Source organism: Pelobates fuscus, chromosome 5, assembly GCF_036172605.1.
Source record: "Pelobates fuscus isolate aPelFus1 chromosome 5, aPelFus1.pri, whole genome shotgun sequence".
NCBI classification, from domain to species: Eukaryota; Metazoa; Chordata; class Amphibia; order Anura; family Pelobatidae; genus Pelobates; species Pelobates fuscus.
In genome coordinates, this window is record NC_086321.1 from 138,679,011 (window position 1) to 138,701,111 (window position 22,101).

A 22,101-nucleotide genomic window follows, 5' to 3' on the forward strand; every position below is an offset into this window, starting at 1 on the left:
ATAATGCAGTGTGTGTTTGTATAGTGTGTGTGTATATAATGCAGTGTGTGTTTGTATAGTGTGTGTGTGTGTATATAATGCAGTGTGTGTTTGTATAGTGTGTGTCTATACAAACACACTGCATTATATACATACACACAATACAAACACACTATACAAACACACACTGCATTATAAACACACACTGCATTATAAACACACACACTATACAAACACACACTGCATTATTATACACACACACTGCATTATATACACACACACACTATACAAACACACACTGCATTATTATACACACACACACTATTCAAACACACTGAATTATATACACAGTGTGTTTGTGTAGTGTATGTGTATAATAATAGAGTGTATGTGTGTGAGGGGGCATTTTTTATTTTTATATATTAAATTAATATTTTTTTTATATGTTTAATTATTATAATTTTTTTGTTGTTGTCCCCCCTCCCTGTTTTTTGCCTTGCCAGGGAGGGGGGGCCAGTCAGTGGCATTGGCTTAAGCTGCTGGGGGGGGGGGGGGGGGAGGTGAGCGGGCAGCAAGCGTTTACTCACCTCCCAGCAGCTCCTCCAGCTCCCCAGTGTAAATCTCGCGAGACCCGCGGCCGTCAGAGCTGGCCGCGGGTCTCGCAAAATTTACACTGGGGAGCTGGAGGAGTTGCTGGGAGGTGAGTAAATGCTTGCTGCCCGCCCCCCCCCCCCCCCAGGACGGCCGGGCTTGTAATGAGCCTGGCGGTCCTGGGAGGTATTATCGGCAATATCGGTATCCCTATTGGCCGATACCGATATTGCCGAAAATACCGAATATCGGCCGATTATATCGGTAAAAATGATAATCGGTCGATCCCTACTTCTAACCCCTTCAGCCCAGTGGGAGGGGGGCCCTAAGGGTGGGGGGGACCTAATGACCCTATAGTGTCAGGAAAACAAGTTCGTTTTCCTGGCACTATAGTGGTCCTTTAAGCCCACCACTACGTCACAGTACGTTAATATCGGTGGGTTTCATCTAATTTTGAAACATGGGAGGTTAACATGCTAACTTGCAATACTTAATTGTATTAACTGTTTCAAGCAACTCGTCAGTTTAAACGTTCCTGTGGTCCCCTCCAAAGGGGCACCCATCATGGATGGGTGAGGTGCTCCGCTCAATAGAAATCTGGTCTGGATTCCAAATCTACACAGAATAAATTGGGAAATGGGGGCTCAGAGCATGCTTGTCACATTTATGGGTATTTACCAAATGTGCAAAAAAATTATAAAGATGACCGTTACTTTTAAATCTGTATTTTGCTAGGCCAAATCAAAGTGTGAAGTAGGACAATATTTGTTTTTAAAATCCTGTCAAAAATATATTCTGACTCAAATATTAAGGAGCTTTTGCGTTACATTTCCACAAGTAGTATTTGGTTTTACAAAACGAAGGATACTAGCCTTCAAATGAGGTAGGACCAACCTTTTATGTTTCGAATTCAATTTGAACAACTACCATTCAAGCGCTTGCCTGGTATTAATTTAGGCTATTGCACAACTAGTACATTGTCCTGCATTTTTTCTGATGAAGATCGTGATATGTTAATTTTTGCATTCAGAATGTTTTTTGCATTGCTTTTTCTTTTAGCTCAAGAGCTCCAGATTTCAGCTGGATTTCAGGACATATGTATTGGTGAACGTGGTGGCCGCAGGCGTGATTTCAATGATCTGGGGGTTAATACACGTCAGTCAATTGATCATGTCAAAGAGTCCAAGACAGGTAAATATTTATGCTACAACAATATTGTGGTTATTTATAGAGAGGCTAAAATATCTTTCATTTTGTCACCTTTACACACATTGTGAAATCCTCGTGTGCAAAATTGGAGATTACTGTTAATCACTGTTGGGATTTGAGTTTTTTTTTTTGTTTTTTTTTTTTGTGTGTATCAAAACTGAAGCCAAAATTTGGCGAATTTTTCCGGATTTGCTAATTTTGCCTCCGCTTTTCCATTATGATTTTAGCGAATAACGTTGTTATTGTATTACCTATATTGTGAAAAAAACTCTGGTGTTTTTACTACTTTTAACAGCCATACAAAAAAAATGTAAGTGCTTAAACGGTCCAGTTAATGAGTAGCAGCAACAACCTGCCAAGGTTCTCTCTTCTTGGCTGAAGAGTTTTTCACAATACGTTTGTGGTTGTGCATCAGTTTGATGAATATGTAAAGCAAAATAAAGTTCAATGGTGGACCAGATATACTCCATCATTGGTTTTTTTGTTTTTTTTCTACCTGAAGCGCAACCACCAACCGATTGTGAAAAATAATTTTACTATTTTTGCATCTGCATTCCCATTCGTTTTTTTTAATTTGCGAAAATTAAATGAATTGGAATGTAGGGGCAAGAATTAATTTTGAATTTTGGTGCGTATTCCGTCTGGTTGCTGTGTGCAGTACTTTGACACAAATCAGGAAAAATTTGCTATTATTAGAATTGAGTATAGGTCGTTATGTGATGTAAAAGGGAATTTATAGGACTGATGATAGCAATTGTTTTGGTACTGCAGAATGACAATGTTTTCTGTTGCTGGATGTGGTCTGGGTGCCTATAGTGTCCTTTTTAAGTTTAGTTGTTCTGTCTTATACTGTCCATTTATTACAGTGGTAAGAAAGTATGTGAACCCCTTAGAATGGTTGTTTGGTATATAAGGCAGTCCATGGTATGGGACCAGACTATCTGAAGGATAAATTCACACGCTATACTCCCAGTCGATCCTTGAGATCGGCTGATTTAGCCTTATTGAAGATTCCAAATTTTAAAAGAAAAAGTGCGGAGGGAGAACGAGTGATGTTCAGGGAGCGCAATTTTGGAACTCCCTGCCTCTGACATTAAGACTTGAGAATGATCTACTGAAGTTTCGCCGGAGCTTAAAAACAGTTTTATTTGCTCAGGCGTATGGGATGACATGAAACTTTTAACCTGGTTCAAATGCATGTGATTATAATGCTGTTGTTTGCTGGATATTGTTTTGTCTGTTTTATTGCTGGTATGCGCATCGAGACCCTATGGGTAATAAGACTGCGTTTCTTAAGAATTTTTAATAAATAAATAAATAAATAGAAACCACTGCATTTATGTATACATTTGTCTTAAAACAAGTTGTGTTTGTGGGTTATTGTAAGTTAGATGAACATCAAACCAGATTTTAACCAAGTTATTTTATTGTTTTTATACATATTGAATATATCATTCAAAGATTCACAGTATAGGTTGGAAAAGTGTGTTCTACCCCAGACTAATGACTTCAACAAAAGCTAGTTAGAGTTAAAATGAGCAAACCTGGTATCCCATTAATGAAACCAGATTGAAGGTGTGGGTTAGAGCTACTTTGGCTTATAAAAAGTAATCAAACATTTTGAGTTTGCTATTCACAAAAATCATCTGATTTGAACAATGCCTCTCAAGAAACAGCTATCAGATCTGCAATCAAATTCTGGCTTTACATAAAGCTGGAAAGGGTTACAACGTTATCTCAAAGAGCTTAGATTTTCATCTGTTCACTGTTAGACAGATTGTCGATAAATGCATAAAATTTAGTACTGTTGCTTGTTCAGCCAAAATTACTTACAGGGTACACTATGCAATTCTCAATGAGCTAAATGTATGGCATTACAAAGAAAGAAAAGCAAAAAACATTGTTGTGCAAATTAAGTTTGCCAAAGACAACCATGCCACTCCACAACCCTATTGGGAAATTGTTTTGTGGGCTGATAAAACTATGGTTGAGTTGCTTGGGAAGAACACCAACACTATGTAGGGGCGGTGTTTGAGAACCCCTGATGTAGGGCATAAAAAGGACACCGCATAGCAACATGAAACCTCAACGGTTAAAGGACGGCTCCACAAAGATATTTGTTGTGCCCCCAATTCCCATTTATATTTTTATAGTCAAGATACTCCAACAAATACAAGCTGCAGCCTTTGCAAGCTATCCCCCTTTTCCCCAGAAGACTTTCCGTCTCTACTGGGAAATAACATCTAATTCTTCTGTTATTCATCACCAAAAAAAAGTCCATAATAAACTCTATAATAACACACCACTAATTGAAATGAGGAGAAAGGCATTAAGGTGCAAAAAATCTAAACCTATTCACCCATGCAGAGTTTGCAGCAGAATGAGCTGATTTTAACTTGGCCTTTTTTGTATATTTATACAAAATCCAGCACACTCACTCATTCACTAAACCGCAATTTCAAGTTTTGCAGAATGTAAGAGTTTAATTTAAAAAGACCTCACCTAGGCAAAACAAAAAAAGGGTTTAGTTATAGTATATGATCCTACATTTCAAAAGCCTGCCACAACATCAGTATACCCCATATTTGGCAGGTCCTACTCTAACAACCTAATGTCCGCTCTTAGATTATTCCACTTAGTTGGAAAATGCTTCCCAGGCTGGATTTTGTATGTTGTATGAATTGGCCCCAGTGGCACCCTTATAAGTATGCATTTTCAGGTTGGTTTCATATATAGTTGAGTCCAGGCCAACTCCTTGGTTTTGCACCCCTCCCTGTCATATGTGCCCCATCCCAGGAGCCTATTTAACCTTGACCTGCAGAGAGTCCCAGGAACAAACATTTCCCAAGTAAGTGGGCTACATAATACCTAATGCTTTGCCAGCATTATTGTTGTAAGAGCATGATGGGAGATGTAGTCCACATAATCTGGTGTGCCTAAGGATGCCTACCTCTGTGAAATTGACTAAACGAAAAAGTACATAATCTTTGAATGACAGAGTACAGAACCATGCAACACATACACCGTGAACAAATAACGTGTCTACTCCTAAGAACTAGGCTGCATATTATCGCAAATTGATAAGTATGTAGAAAAACCCAAACTATCATAGCTAAAATAATAAAAAAAGAAAAATGGAATATTAACCAAATTCAGTAGATCAGGGGTGCCCAAAAGGTAGATCCACAGATGTTGAAGAACAACTCCCATGGTGCTTTGCCTTTAGAATGACAAAGCATCATAGTAGTTGTAGTTTTAAAACATCTAGGGATCTATATTTTAAGGCACCCCTGCATTAACTTTATCTTTGGTCGCCATGCAGCCGTTGGTAAATGTCCAATTTGTTCCTGTGCTTTATCTTGGTTCGGATGAGGATATTGGTGATTTTCTGAACTTTTGCAGAATCGGTTGGACCAACCAAATCCTGAAAATAAATGAATCGGCTAAGGCAGAGGAAACTGCCGGAGCAAAAAATGTATCCATGTGGCGGCTTTGTCAAAATTGATATCAAAATACACTTAGAACTAAATATACATATATCTATACACAAATATATACGTGTGTAAAATGTATTATTCTAAGTATATATTTAAATAATATTTTTACATAATTCCTTTTTATTAATTACAATTTGCAGGACCTGCCTGATAACCTTGGCAGAAAGTCCAAATAATTTAATTTGCTAGCACTATATTTAACCCTGTAACTTTCCAAAACACCATAAAACCTGTACCTGGGGGGTACTGTTTTACTCAGGAAATTTCGCTGAACACAAATATTAGTGTTTCAAAATGTATTACAACAATCATCAGTAAAAATGCAGTTTTTTGCATTTTTCACACACAAACGGCACTTACACTGACGATATAATTGTTGTGATAGGTTTTACGGTTTTGAAACCCTAATATTTGCGTTCAGCAATGTCTCCTGAATAAACAGTACCCTTTTAAGAGTGTTCCTAATCTCAGCTCGTTACTTGTACAAAAGACACCTGGGAGCCAGAAATCTTGCTGATTGATAGAAGACCAAATACTTATTTCACTCATTGGATTTTTTTTTTATTCTGTCTCACTGTTAAAATACACCTACCATTAAAATTATAGACTGATCATTTCTTTGTCAGTGGACAAAAGTTAAAAATCAGCAGGGGATCAAATACTTTTTCCTCGTTGTACATCTGTAGCTGTGTCAGTGCTTGGATCTATGTATTTGACTGTGTTTATCAGTGTCTGTGCAACCGCATGTGTCCATTTTTGTGATTTTTTTTTCATCTGTATGTCAGTATTTTTAGGTGTCTGTGCATCCACATGTATTTTGTATGTGTGTATCTGCTTGTGTGTGTCACACACCCACATCCGGGGCAGAGAAAATATTTATTTCAAATAAAAGTAACTATTTACAAACATTTTGCTAATATGAGTGGTACAATTTATGTAAATAGGCTACCAAGGGTTACACAAGTGGATATGGATGGGAGCCAATGATCTAGATGATGCTTAATTGTTACTAGGCCTCCATGGGGAATTGTGGAATACAAGGAGACAACATCCATTGTAACCCAGATGTAATTTTGCGCACCTGAACCTTATCCAAGGTAAAGAGAAACCTTAAAGGATCACTATAGGGTCAGGAACACAAACCTGTATTCCTGACCCTATAGTGTTAAAACCACCATCTAGCTCCCCTGGGCCCCTCATGCCTCCATAAATATTGCAAAATCGTACTGTATTAAAGCCTGAAGCTGTAGATCTGCATGCTGTTTGCCTCAGAAAAACAAGCAGTCTGCTGACATCAGAAGTGGTAGCCTGATCCAATCACAATGCTTCCCCATATGATTGGCTGAGAGTGACAAAGAGGCAGTTTAGGGGCAGAGCCAGCATGATTCAAACACAGCCCTGGCCAATCAGCATCTCCTCATAGAGATGAATTGAATCAATAAATCTATATGAGGAAAGATCAATGTCTTCATGCAGAGGGAGGAGATACTGAATGTTTGGATGCATTTTGGACAGCCATGACCCAGGAAGGATCTATAGCAGCCATCTGAGGAGTGGCCGGTGAAGTTATCACTAGGCTGTAATGTAAACACTGCATTTTCTCTGAAAAGACCATATTTACAGCAAAAAGCCTGAAGGTAATGATTCTACTCACCAGAACAAATTCAATAAGCTGTAGTTGTACTGGTGGCTATAGTGTCCATATAAGGAAAGACTTAAAGCATAACACTAAGGGCTGTTAGTATATATCCACAAATTTTGCCATCCTCTTATTTAAAGAGATCACCTACAATAGGTTGACCTTTGATATCCACACCATTATTCTAAATATTTAATTTATCTTTATGAAAGTCATTTTGGCAGGGGAATGACAGGGCCGTTTTAATGTTTAATGAAGATGTGAAAGAATTGTGTGGTGTTACTTTAAGCACATTTTGTTTGTTAATACTTGGGACATTCAAGATGTGATGATGTGTTGTGACCAAATAATACAGAAAACCCACTCATTCAAAAAGGTTCACACACTTTCTTTGAAAATTTAATGTGCTGGAAGGAGAGAATGTTTGCAGTTTTATAATTCAACAGAACATTATAATAAAACTAGATTTTTTTATTTTAATGTTTAGTTCTTTTAGTTCTCTCAGATAAATATAGAATAATACAGAAGCACAAACATGCAATAATGCAAGATGTAGGACACTGTAACAGCATTAAGTGCTATAGTGAAAGGCAAATACAGCTGAAAAAGCAATAACCGTAGCATCTAGATGTTATCAGTCTTGCAATTTAAACAGTTCTGCAATAATTTTCAATATAGTTCCACTGGCAACTACAGCAATATTATACAGCAGTAAGTCTGTGCCTATACATTATAAAACTAGACATATCGTTAAAACTTGCTCAAATCTAACTTGTGATTTATTTTTATGTAACTTTAGGATCTTCGGGTGTGCCAATTCAGCTTAGCACCAACCATATCAAACTGGTATCACGACCACAATGGGTGTTATACCAGTACCACGTTGGCTTCAATCCACAGATGGAATCCAGGCTCTTGAGATCTGCCTTGCTTTTTCAACATGAAGACTTGATTGGAAAAGCTCGTGCGTTTGATGGAACAATATTATTTTTGCCCAGAAGACTTGATAAGGTAATTATAATTTCCATTGAAGTACATTTGCAGATTTTAAAGTGTGTTGTGCACAAATTCAAAATAAGAACACTCCATACTTCATAACCACTACAGAGCATTGACACCTTCTCCGTCCGTGTAAGCAGTTAAAATGTTCAACGTTTTGACAATTTACCTGTGGCTTGCTAGTCAATGGCCACTTCTGGTCTAGCCCAGCAGCGCAAGTTCCAGCTCATTGGCTAAGAGTACTCAAATGATTGTCTCAGTCCATAGGAGTGCTTAAAGTGTCTGTCACCTCAAACTTACAGTTCTCCTTTTGTTTCCTCTTTCAGAATGTGTTCTTTTCTTCATATCAGAATTATTTCTCTTTAAAACATCAGATTAAAGTCGAAATTACACTTAATCAAACCCCTCTTACTTTGTCAAGCTTACAAGTGTGAATGCCTATGTATAACTTTCTATGCATTAAAATGTGCACAGAATTCCCATTGGCCAGCCCAGATTGATTCTTCTGTGCTGGCTAATGACACTGCTGTTACATCTCTGGCATCAAAGAGGATAAACTGCATTTTTAAAACACCCTGACTCTAATTTACACAACCTGCATGAAAAAATGTTTTAACTTTCAATCTGACCAGTACTTTAGGAGTTCTAATCTGCTGCTATGTTATTGAGCTTTAATCACACACACAGGAGGTTGTTATAGACCTATTTTGCAAAGACACGTGCAATGATGTCAGCAAAAACCGTACAGTATGGTTTCAAGCCCCTGAAGAATCATAAATTAGACTAACTATATAATAGACAGATGAGAATGAAAACAACCACCACCCTCCAACTTGGCAAACACGGTGGGACATAGATGAAGGGAAAATACTCTCCTCCTGTCATTACTAAAATTAAGATTATAAGTATGTTGCCATAAATTACAATTTACCATATGACAGGGGGCTTCATATTTGGCATTTTTAACTCTAGAAGTAAAGTGAAAGAAGTGTGAGAAGGGTAAATATAAAAGACCAGAAAGGTATCTTCTCTTGACCAATCTTCAGAATGCATTCACCAATAAAGTATGTGACGCAGCCATATCCCGTACGGAAGGTGCACCAGTAACCAGCAAACCCATCTTGCTATAGTATTAGTAGACAAGACTTCGTATGGCTTGACAGAAGAAATGAGCCGTTGACCGGACAGAGAAGGTCACAGAGGAGCTGTAACTTCAACATGGCGCAATAACGCCTTATCCACATGGAGTCGCATAAAGGTCATGTTAAAGCTATGGAAAAACCCATTGAAAAATAGCAGCATGACAAAGGCCTCTGTGAAGGCTGAAACGTTGCAAATTCAGTTCTCAATAAATCTGCATATTTGAAGAAACATTGAGTTCCTGGACCTACTATTATCTACTAAGAAAGACTGGGCATACCCCATTTTGAATACCTTGGGTTTTTACATTTTTCAAATGGTATGCCATTAATGTGGGTAATTTTTCATTCCTGGGCGGCTATAAGGTCTCAAAGGAAACATAGAGAATCTGTCAAATTTCAATGTGTAATAACTGGAAGGGGGAAAGCCCTACATTTTACTCTGTAACTTTCCAAAACACCATAAAACCTGTACATACTGTTGAACTCATGAGACATCACTGTACATAAATTTGTGTATTTTATTGCAGTAAAAGCTAACCCTATTATGACATTCACAGTAAAAATGACACGCAGAACTAAGACAATAAAACATTTTACATTTCACTTTTTTTCTCTTTTAGAATTTATTAATATTAAATAATATTTTATATCTAAATATTTGAAGGGAAATGAAAGCCATGTTTCTCCTTAACAAAGTGATATATAAGTGTGGGTGCATCTAATATAAAAAGTGAATTACTGTTGAACAAACATATGCAAATTATAGGTTTTGTTTACATTTGCCTCAGTCCTTGAGTGGTTAACCCCTTAAGGACAGCGGGCGTTCTATGCTGTCCTTTTAGGGGTGGCTCTAAACACTGGCGGGTGGCATAGAATGTCCCTGCTGTCCTTGTTACTTACACGATCGCAGTCGTTTCGCCGCTGGCGATCAGTGTTCCTCCTGTTCTAGGGGGACTGTTTGACAGCCCAGACAGTCCCCCTTTGGCAAATTAGGCCCCCACGGGCCATGTGATCGCTTTGAAAGAGCGGTCACATGGCCGCAATATGCCTGTGTTTTTGCTTGACAGGCAGTCGCCCTTCACCTGTAAAATAAAATAAAAAAATGTAGTAAATAAAACAAAATTGTGTGTGTGTGTGTGTGTGTGTGTGTGTATATATATATATATATATATATATATATATATATATATATATATATAGAAAAAATGTACAATACCTTGCACTCAGGCTGCTATAGTGTTTATAAACCGGGTGCAATACCTGGGCTGTAATCCATACATACAAAGAGAGATGGCTGCACTCACGGGTATTCCTTAAAACTTAGCTTTTATTCGGTTCCATAAAACAGATCAACGTTTCAGTCCAACATGTGGACTTTCATCAGGATCATATGAACATTAACAAACTTATCGCTTATATATGAATGTAATGATTATAAAAAGTGGTTAACTCACCCCAGGTGCTGTGTGTGAAGAGACCGGCGTCCTTCCCGGCAAAGTGCGCATGTGCCGTTATTTCCCCGCCCACTAGCGTGACGTCGGATATAGCGTGACGTTCATATATAAGCGATAAGTTTGTTAATGTTCATATGATCCTGATGAAAGTCCACATGTTGGACTGAAACGTTGATCTGTTTTATGGAACCGAATAAAAGCTAAGTTTTAAGGAATACCCGTGAGTGCAGCCATCTCTTTGTGTATGTGTATATGTATGTATGTATGTATGTATACACACTCCTCATTTATCGACCGTATTAGGAATTAGTCGTTAAGTGAGGAGTTAAGGGTTTCCCTGCTCTGGTGCGTTAGTCTAGGTTCGGGGAAGTTTCCCCGAACATAGACGAACGCACCAGAGCACGGAATACCTCTGATCTATGCTTGGGGAAATTTCCCGAACATAGATTAGAGGGATTCCCTGCTCTGGTGCGTTAGTTTCCCTGAACATAGACATGCGCACCAGAGCAAGGAATACCCACGACTGCTCGTACTTGCGCCTTGTTTTAAGTGCGAGCCGTCGTAAAACAGGTAGGTCGCTAAATGAGGGCCACCTGTATCTTATGTCATACTAAGTGTATTTTTTTATTAATTTATACACACCCTTAGTGTAAAATTACGTGTGTGTATATATATATATATATATATATATATATATATATATATATATATATATATATATAGTAAAAATAAATAATTTGTTTTAAAAATTATATGTAATTGCATTATATATATATATATATATATACCAAAATACACTTAGAATGAAATTATATATAAATACATAAAAATAATAAAATGTATAAATATACTATACACATAATTACATGAATAAATTCATAAATATACATGTAGACTTCAAATATATAAATATGTATATATAAATTCTACTTGCATATTTAGGTAATGTTTTTACATAATTAATTTTATTGATTACAATTTGAGGGACCTGCCTGACAACCCAGGCAGAAAATCCAGAAAATTAAATTTGCTAGCACTTTATTTAACCCTGTAACTTTCAAAGACACCCTAAAACCTGTACATGGGGCTACTGTTTTATTCGAGAGCCTTTGCTCAGAGCACTTGCCTTGGAAAGATTTCTAATGGAAAATGTGGGTTAGAAAGGGGATTTTAAAAGCAGCAGAAAAGATAAATGCAGATTTTGCAAGCTGTTTTTAGATATAACTCCAATGAAAGAAAATGATAAATGCATGCACATTTTAATTGGGGGTATTACTACTAAATAGTGAATAATGTATTTATTTTTCTTGTATTTGGGCAGTGGAATGTTCCTTTAATTCCTCTAGCATTCCATTGCCTACAGATATACCATCACAACACTTTACTTTTACTTTTTTTTTTTTTTTTTTAATCCTTTCCCATATAGGTTAGCGAAGTTTTCAGCCAGACCCGTAATGGAGAGAACGTGAGGATTACAATAACTTTAACAAATGAGTTACCCCCTACTTCACCTACCTGCTTTCAATTCTACAACATCATTTTCCGAAGGTGAATTTTTCCATATGCATGTGAACGTTTTTTTCATGATGTGTGTATGTAATATATTTGTCTTTATATAAAAGTTGCACGTAAAATAGAACAATGTAGTTGCTTGCAGTGTTTGTTCCTAAAACGTTTCTGGTAAAAATAAAAAGGGAACTTTTAATTTCCCTACTTTTATCACAAACAAATAACCAACTAAAAGTTAGCATTTGGTTATGCTAAAAAAGTAAAATGTGTTACAATTTAAATACTTTCACGTTGCTCATGGGCATATATGGCAATGCTAGAAAAAAATCCTAACACACACAACATCATGAGATGTGACAGTAGGGATAAGGTTTTTCTTTTTTTTTTTTTTTTTTTACTTAAGCGTCTGCTGCACTATTTGCCAATGAAGGTTTTTTTTTTTTGTTTGTTTTTTAAATGTTGGTCACTTTCCAGTATATTTACAGGGTATTTCACTAAGCAGCTTTTGTCTGGATGGATAAAATCCGATTAAAATTACAGAATTCCAACTGTGATATCAATTCTCACATTTACTGAACTCAAATTTACAGCAATTGCCCAGATGCATTCAGTGTCTGGATTAAAAGCCTTGCTTTTGCATCCAAAATCTGTACAAATTATAGAATTCGGGAGAGTCACAAAATTCGGAACCAAATTATTCCAGCAGGATGCACATTCACAAATGATTGCTCTTTGCTCTCTAGGCTATGAAGGAGCTGGACAGTGACTTTGGTGCCAGCTCTTATGCGGCATATATTTTAAAATGCAGTTCCGTTACTCCTGTTGCTTCAGGATAGTTGACCCGCAGGGGATGCAATCTTAGACCCATTAGATGAGCCACTCATTCGTCCGATTGAGCTTAACGTGGATCACGTTGTGTGTTTTTTTTTATATATATATAATTGGGTTAGGTACCTTATGTGACAGAGCTTCTGTACTCCCGACAGAGTACCTCCCCCCCAGTCCGCTTCCTAGCCACTTGCTGGGACCCTGGAACGCTTTAGCCCCAGTCGTCGAAGCTTGACTGGGGTCTCTCTGGAGCTCTTTCCTTCCGTTGTCTATTTTTCTGCAGGTATGCACCTCTGCCTGTAATGTAATAGCTCTTGTCTTTATAAAGACACTTGTGGCTGTCGTGCCTAGTTCTTTTTGATTTGCCCCCGAGCTAGAGGGATCGTGCAACCAGCTAATATGTCTGAAGACTGTGTTACTGGGATTTCTAAGAATCCATACAGGACACAGTTCCAAAAGGAACCAATCTAAAACTGGTTTGCATGCCTGTCTAGTCTTTTCTTCTCTCTTCTATATATTTATTTTTCCACCAGGAGCTAATATACGTGGACCTTACAGCTCTTCTGGGCAAGGAGGCAATAATACGGGCTTCCTCTGTCTGTCGCTGAGTGTGTCAGCAAAATTTTCCTGGTGCAGAGAAAGAGTAGTCAGATGTGGCTGTGAATCAGTCTTCTCTCGCGCTTGTTCATTATCAGCATTTCAAAATGAACATTATCCTACTGTTGCGGGACTTACTTCCTTGAGGTGAAGCACAATCTGAATTAGCACAGTGGTGGAGGCGTCTCGGGATGTTCTGTTTTCTTTAGAGAGTACAGGTATGGCGTTTTACATATCTTCACTCTGGTCTCTTGTCGGCTCCTTTTTAGTGTTTCACTAAGCTGATGTGACCGTTTTGCAGCTTGGCAACGCTGTTGCAGAGTTCGGCTAATTATGTGGATGATCATCAAGGTGAACGATCGAAACACTTTTTATTCGGGAGAAGTCCTGTCTCCATCCAGGAAACTAAGTGACTGATCATCCTAAGGCTTTTGGCTTATTGTGTCCTCGATTCAGGTACTGCTTCCAAGTTAGGCACCCAAGAAATTAAAAAACCAATGCTCAAAACATTCCAAAAAACTGAATACTGAGGCCTGGGAGGACAAGCAAGCTTGGCACCCTTAAGCAGATAAAAAAACAAAAGGGATATTGACCAGTAGGCATCGACCAAACCCTCTGTGCACTGAAAAATTGCAGATCAGTACAAATTGTACGTCCTGTACGCCTATCATTTTTCATAAAGAGTAATTGCTTGACCATGTTTACAGAAGCCAAAAGGAAATCCAATTACCAAACTGTATTCCTGGCACTATCGCTCCGCCTGCCTGCCTCCTCCCCTTCTCCCCCCACCCCCTCAGTAAATACATTGCAGCACTAAGGGAAAAGGGACACTGTACCCAGACCACTTCAATGACCTTTAAATGACTTCATAGGAACACCTCCAGTGGTTCAGAAGGCCACTAGAGGCGCTTCCTGAGTTAGTGCTGTACAATGTCTAACACTGACGTTCAGAGTCTCCACGCTCTGCATGGAGACACTGAATGTTCCTTAGAGATGCATTGATTCACTGCATCTAAGGAAATGCTGATTAATGCAGCATTGGGTTTTGCCGCACGCGCAATAGCATTGGATTGGCTGATATCAAAAGTGGTGAACTCCGCTGTGTAGTCAGAGCCAACTGCAAGGAGACCCACGCGATTCTGGTAAAAGGTGAGTAAAATAACTAATGCAAGGGGGGTCCGACACCCAAATGGTGTAATAAGTCCTATAGTTTCAGGAATACATGTTTGTATTCCTGACACTATAGTGTTCCTTTTCATAATAAAACATAGAAATTCATATATAAGATACAAGGAATTATCTGCCTAAAAGTTGTTTTCCATTTTTTTTTATTTGGGAAAATTCTTGAACGGATATACAATAGTGAGGTCAAACAAGTAGTGTATGTGGCTAAATCAGGCATTACCCTCATAAGCAACAACCTTATAACCAGTTGACTAATATGTTCCCCCCGTGTTGCCAAAACTACTCTGATGTGTTGAGGCATAAACTCCACAAGACCTGAACCAGTCCTGTGATGTCAAGCATGAAGAAGAAATTCACATCAGGTCCTTTAACCCTTTATGGATGGCGGACGTACTATGCCATCCTTAAGGCGGCGGCTTAGTATGTCCAGCTGCACCGCGCAACACTTACCTAGGACAATGATCCCGGGAGGGGTGCCTGCCTGACAACCCAGGCAATCTCCCTGCAGCAATGCTACCTCTCCGCCCTCCTGGGCCATGTGATCATGATGATCACATGGCCGCAATATGTACTAAGAGCTCCCTGGGTTTTCAGGCAGTCCCCTAAACTGCCCCAAAAAAATATAAAAGTTTATAATTAAGTCTTCCAAGAAATATATATTTTTTTTTTTTTCAATTTGACAATTTTTATTTTGCAGTCATGTGGGGTACAGAAAAAAGATAAGGGTGGGAACAGTAAATCAAGGTTTACATATCATACAACATAGTCAACAGTGTTTCTCCATTACTTTTCAATCACATCTCATTAGCTTTTTCTTAGTTGCATGGGGTTGGGGGAGGGTGGGGAAGGATAAGGGATGGTTGCCAACAGTAACTTAGCATTATACATATCATAAGGTCATTCAAACCATTTTTGAGCTATGCCCCTCTGTGTTCTAGCATTCGCCTCTCCGAGACAAAGTACCTTTCCCTCATGGGTTTTAATTAAGCCTCTGTTAAACCTGAGAAGTAGCCTGTGTTGTGGTTTTGGTTTGTGTGTGCTCCCAATATTCTTTCCACATCAAATTAGCTTTTGCCATTGTCTGGTTCATTCCTTTTTGTTGTGCAAACATCGTTTCATATTGCCAATTAGTATGAATTTGGTTGAGAAGAGCGTGGTGGGTTGGTGGTGTAGGTGATTTCCAAAGCCTGGCTATCACTGTTGCTGCTGATATCAGTATGTGGTAGGTTACTGCCCATTGGGCCCTAGACATGTCCTCTGGAGGGATAAATAAGAGGTACGTCTCGACAGTGGGCTCCGTTTCTGAGTTTGTGGATTTCTGAATGAGTTGTGTAACCTTGCGCCAAAAGGGCAGCAATTTATCACATGACCACCATATGTGTAACATCGTCCCCACCTTGGCTTTGCACCTCCAGCACTGGTTAGTGGAGGTTTGAGGCCATATTTTGTGTATTCTATCAGGTACTAGGTACCAACGATACAGTATTTTCCTTTGGAGTTCTAAATGGCCAGTGCATGATGTGATGCCTCGGTGTGAAGAGTAGGCTCTCTCCCAGCTTTCCTCATTAATTATGTGGTTCAGTTCTTTGTGCCAAGCCTGTTTATATGTGAGTTTTACTTTAGGTTGTGAATGTATTAGGGCTTTATAACACAATGAAATCACTTTTTTGGGTGGTAGTGCGTTCGTGCATATTTTATCAAAGCCAGAGAGTGTTTGGTGTTGCGTAAGGGCATGCGGCTGAGGGTTGGTACCTGTTAGATAAGATTTAAGCTGTAAGTATGGAAATAGCATTCGGTGTGGGAGGTTATATGTTTTTTGTAATACCGGGAACTGCATGAGCTCCGCTTTATCATACAGCTGTGCAATATATTTAATATCATGCTCTAGCCACTTTTTGTGATCCAGTGTGGGTATCGTTCTCGACATTACTTCCATTGGTGTCGCTAGCGGAAAAGGGTAATAGGCTGTTACACTTTTATACACTGAGTCCCAGATTTCGAGTAGTAATTGGGATGTGGGGAGTAAGTGGTGCGTTGGGGGTCTACATTGTCTTGGAGTCCATAGGTATGAATTAGGGATCGACCGATATTGATTTTTTAGAGCCGATACCGATATTCTGTGAACTTTCAGGCCGATAGCCGATATAATTTGCCGATATTCTGTACATTTACCATTGGAAAATAAAAAACTATTTCTAAAAGTAAATGCACAAAATATACATGCCACGTGTAGTGGATGCAGTGTGTTTAGACAGGGGAGCTGTGTATGTGTGTGTAGCGGATGCAGTGTGTGTGTAGCGGATGCAGTGTGTGTTTGTGTAGTGGATGCAGTGTGTATTTGTCTAGTGTGTATATAATGAAAGCAGCGTGTCTGTAGTGTGTGGGTAGTGTGCGTAAAGTGAATGCAGTGTGTGTAAAGTGAATGCTGTATATACTAAATGCAAAGTGTGTGTGCATATAAGGAATGCAGAGTGTGTATTTGTGTTGTGTGTGTATAGTGAATGTAGTGTGTTTATATAATGCAGAGTGTGTGTTTGTATAGTGTGTGTATAAAATGCAGAGTGTGTGTGTGTAGTGTGCATTATATAAACACACTACACAAACACACTGCATTATATAAACACACTACACAAACACTGTGTATATAATGCAGTGTGTTTGTGTAATGTTTGTATAGTGTGTGTGTGTGTGTGTATATAATGCAGTGTTTGTATAGTGTGTGTGTTTATGTAGTGTGTGTGTGTATATAATGCAGTGTGTTTGTATAGTGTGTGTGTATATAATGCAGTGTGTGTATATAATGCAGTGTGTTTGTATAGTGTGTGTGTGTATATAATGCAGTGTGTGTTTGTATAGTGTGTGTGTGTATATAATGCAGTGTGTGTTTGTATAGTGTGCATTATATACACACACTATACAAACACACTGCATTATATATACACACACACTATTCAAACACACTGAATTAGATATACACACACACTATTCAAACACACTGAATTATATACACAGTGTGTTTGTGTAGTGTATGTGTATAATAATAGTGTATGTGCGAGGGGGCATTTTTTAAAAAAGGAGGGAGGATATGTTAATCCCTGGTGGTCCAGTGGCATTAGCTTAGCGAGGGGAGGGGGTGTGGGGTGGGCAGCAAGCGTTTACTCGCCTCCCAGCAGCTCCTCCAGCTCCCCAGTGTAAATCTCGCGAGACCCGCGGCCGTCAGAGCTGGCCGCGGGTCTCGCGAGATTTACACTGGGGAGCTGGAGGAGCTGCTGGGAGCTGAGTAAACGCTTGCTGCCCGCCCCCCCAGGACCGCCTGCTTGTAATGAGCCCGGCGGTACTGGGAGGTATTATCGGCAATATCGGTATCCCTATTGGCCGATACTGATATTGCCGAAAAAACCGAATATCGGCCGATTATATCGGTAAAACCGATAATCGGTCGATCCCTAGTATGAATATATTGTGGAGTGTTGAGCCCAATGAGATTCTATGTGTAGCCATTGCGGCTGGTCAGGGCGTGGCGACAGTTGCGAGATTGTATGAAGTATTGCTGCATTGTAATATTTTTGTATGTCAGGGAATCCCAGGCCTCCCTCGATTGTGTCCCTCTGCAAGATCTTTGTGGCTATTCTCAATTTCTTGTTTTGCCACACAAATCTGAGGAGCAAATTTTGGGTCGTGCGGAAAAAACTGTTAGGCAGTGGTATTTGTAGTGTCCGGTAAAGATATTGTAGTTTTGGCAACAGTGTCATTTTGACCGCTGCTATGCGGCCCACCCACGAGATGAACTTGCCCTCCCAAGTCTTTAGAGTATCTTTGAAGTGCGACAGGATGTGTAAATAGTTGAGTTTATACAAATCCATTGGGTTTTTTGCTATTTTCAGACCCAGGAAGGTTAGGAAGTCTGTGCGCCAGTCTAGTGTAAATTTTTCTTTTAGTATCTCCATTTGCTGTGTTTTAATATTAATCCCCATAGCTTGCGTTTTGGTCAAGCTGAGTTTATAGTAAGAGTATTTCCCATATTGTGCTATATGTTTCATGAGGTTAGGGAGTGAGATGTATGGCTCTGTCAGGGTCAGAAAGATATCGTCCGCAAATAGGCTTAGTTTGTATTCATCGTTTCCTAGCCGGACCCCTTTTATGGATATTTCTTCTCTATTCTAGAGCCAGTACGTATAGCAGAGGCGACAAGGGGCACCCCTGTCTTGTACCATTGGTGATCCTGATGGTATCTGAGCAAAATCCTGCTGTCACTACTTTGGCCGTTGGGCTGCTATATAGGGCTTTGATCACTTTGATAAATTGTTGCGGGAATGCGAATTTGTTTAACACCTCCTGCAGGAAGGACCAACTTAGGCGATCGAAGGCCTTCTCAGCATCAAGAGACACCAGGAGGCCTCCGATCCCTCCTCTTCTCATGCTGTGCACCAGGTCCAGCACCTTGCGTGTGTTATCTGCTCCCTGCCTACCAGCTACAAAGCCCACCTGATCTGTGTGTACCAGGTGGGGCAGTATGTTGCTTAACCTGTGTGCATGCACTTTGGCGTATAGTTTAGCATCGGTGTTGAGGAGCGATATCGGTCTGAAGTTGGGGCAGTGCGTTGGAGGTTTGCCTGGTTTTGGGAGTGTGATAATATGTGCCATTAGTAGTTCCTCCGGGAGTGTACATGTTTGTGTAGCCCTATTAAACAGCAGTGTGAGGTAAGGTGATAAGATATGGTGGAATTTTTGGTAGTATATGTTAGAGAAGCCGTCTGGCCCTGGTGCCTTGTTTTTCGGTAACGCTTTAATGGCGGCTGTGACTTCTTGTGATGTCATGGGAGCTGTAAGTTCTCCTATCTGTGTGGGTGTCAGAGTGGGTAAGTGAGTGGTTTCTAGGTATGAGCGTATGTCTTCTTCCTTTTGTTTTAAGTGGGTATCGTCCTTTAAGTTATAAAGTCCTCCATAGTAAGAGGCGAATGCGTTGCTTATATCCACAGGGGATAAGAGTTTTTTGTTGTTTTGATCTATTATGTATGGTATTCTGCTATTGGTTACTCGTTGCTTAAGTCTGGACGCTAGCAGCTTACTGGCCCTGTTGCCCTGTGTATATTGTTGTTGTTTGAGTTTATGAATATTGTAGCTTACTCTTTTTAGAGTGTGTTCTCTGATTTTATCCTGTATGTCCTTGATTTGGGCTTGTAGTGTGTCCGTCGGTGACGTTTTGTTTTTAGTGGTTAGGTCGGTCAATTGAGTGTTCCATTGTATCCATTGTCTTTGGGAGCTGCGTTTGATTTGCGCCGCTCTTCGTATTAGCAAGCCCCTAGTGACTGATTTGTGTGCCTGCCATACTATATTTACGTCAGTCTGTTCCGTGTAGTTTGTGTCGAAATACTGAGTCAGTTCGTCCTCTAGTTGTCTGGTGAAAGTATGGTCATGTAACAAGGATTCATTGAGTCTCCACGGACTTCTATGTTTGTAGTCATATTGATCTTTAACTGTGAGTGTTATAGCCGCATGATCTGACCAATTAATTGTATTGATGTTGCTATCAAGTATCTGGTCTAGGCATGTTCTGTGGATGTGGAATCTATCGATGCGGGTGTATGTTTTATGCGGGGCCGAGTAATATGTGTAATCTTTTGATTGTGGGTTAAGTATTCTCCATGTATCATACAGTTGGTGGTCGTCTAGCAGTTTTTGGTATGTCTTACATGCCTGAGTCTGTTTCCTCTTCGCCTGTGAGCCCGGCTGTGCTGTGGTGTCTAGTTTGGGATCTAAAATGTGGTTAGAATCCCCACAAAGGATTAGCATCCCTTTCTGGAGTCGCGTGACCTTGGTTAACAGCTGATGTAGGAAATTTCTTTGACCTCCATTGGGTGCATATGCCGAGACAATGGTGTATAAGCTATTGTTTATAGTGCATACTAAGATAATGTATCTGCCCAGCGGGTCTATGAGGGAGTCATGGTATGTGTATGCTATTTTACTGCTGATTAGTATTGTTACTCCTTTGGATTTGTGTCCTGTGGTTGCGTGGTATTGATGGGGGAACTGATCTGGTCTTAGATTCGGGCTGATCTTAAAGTGTGTTTCTTGGAGGCATACAATTTCGGCCGCCTCTTGTTTCAACGCTCTGAAGAGGCAATGGCGTTTATAAGGCGTGTTTAGTCCTTTTACATTATGGGAATATATTTTCATATTGGGATTTTATTGTGTGGGAGCTGTCCATTCCACAGAGTCTATTTTTACTTGTGTTGGGTGTCATTGCGGTTTGGGGGCTGATGCTCCTATACTTTTTATCTCTAGGCTTCATGTTATACCATGCTACTTTCGTTAGCGTGTAGCTATGTTCATGGGCATACCTGGAACATTTTACTGAGGCTATAGGGGTATTGGATATCGGTTTGAGGGTCATAGGGGGGTAACTGGGAAAAAACATAACGGTGGTCGTCACCACTAATACCCAAACGTGGGTTTGGTTACTATTCCACGTAACCTCGTGGGGGTGGGATTTCTGTCCCATCTTCAGTGTGTCTGTATTCGACTAGGCCCTTATTATTCAGGTGTCTCAAAAGATTATCATTTAGCTGTCAGACATCGTCCGCGACTGGTATCTTCCAGGTCTAACGTCTCCTACTGTCCTCCCTCTGTACACCTTGTGCTGCCTACTTGTACCAAATTAACATACTTGTACTTTTACACACTGTAGCAGAATTCGGCTCTCCTAGCCGTTGCAAATATAACATACATCGTTCTAACAAAAACATTAAACATTTAACATTCCTATCGCGGCTTCCCAGGGGTTTTTGGGTGTTAGCTCACGTTGCACTAGTCACCTTCTAGCAACCTGTTGTCCTAACCCGTGCTATGTTACATCTTGTGTTACTACCTATGATCTGATTTGCCGCTCCATTTGGCGTCTATACTTAGTCGGTGTCAGCCTGGTACCTTCAGAGGAGCCGTAGTGACTCCCAGCCTATAACCTGCATTATAAAATCGTTGTGCACATGGGACTAATGTCAACCTTCGGGCCTGTTTGATATGGATGCCCTTACCGCACTCCTGTTCCTACATTTCATATACACAAACATTGTCTCTGCCCGGTACCTTAGCTCCCATAGCCTGCGCAAGTTAGCTGCTCTTAGGCTGACGATCGTGTGAGGCTTGCGCCTCTAGTAGCAGGTTTGTGCTCATGCTAGTGACTATCTCTGAGCAAATCCTGGCAATTACAGGTCCTATTCACAGATTAACATAACTTTACTTATAATTTAACTGAACTTATAATTTCTGCCAACAAAATCAACAATGCAACAGTACATTTGTGTGTGTGCGTATTATCAAACCCTTTCGACATAGTAGTCGCGTCGGTGATCAGTTGTGCCCAGGGTAGGCTCACTTGCGTTGCCTCTTCCACTCTGGCGATAGCCTCTCAGTTGTGGAGCTTTTTTCGGGATGTTGGGGTGTTGCTATCCCCCAGGAGCGGAGAATTT

At 39.8% G+C, this 22,101-nt stretch overlaps 1 protein-coding gene across 1 annotated transcript in view; it reads left to right on the forward strand.

Annotated features, from left to right (window-relative positions):
* PIWIL1 (piwi like RNA-mediated gene silencing 1) overlaps positions 1-22,101 on the forward strand; it is a 129,319-nt gene that overhangs the window by 43,247 nt on the left and 63,971 nt on the right. The window contains exons 5-7 of the mRNA XM_063456421.1: positions 1,630-1,761; positions 7,715-7,926; positions 11,937-12,058. Of these exons, the coding sequence (XP_063312491.1) occupies positions 1,630-1,761; positions 7,715-7,926; positions 11,937-12,058 (466 nt within the window). The remainder of the gene's footprint in view (positions 1-1,629; positions 1,762-7,714; positions 7,927-11,936; positions 12,059-22,101) is intronic.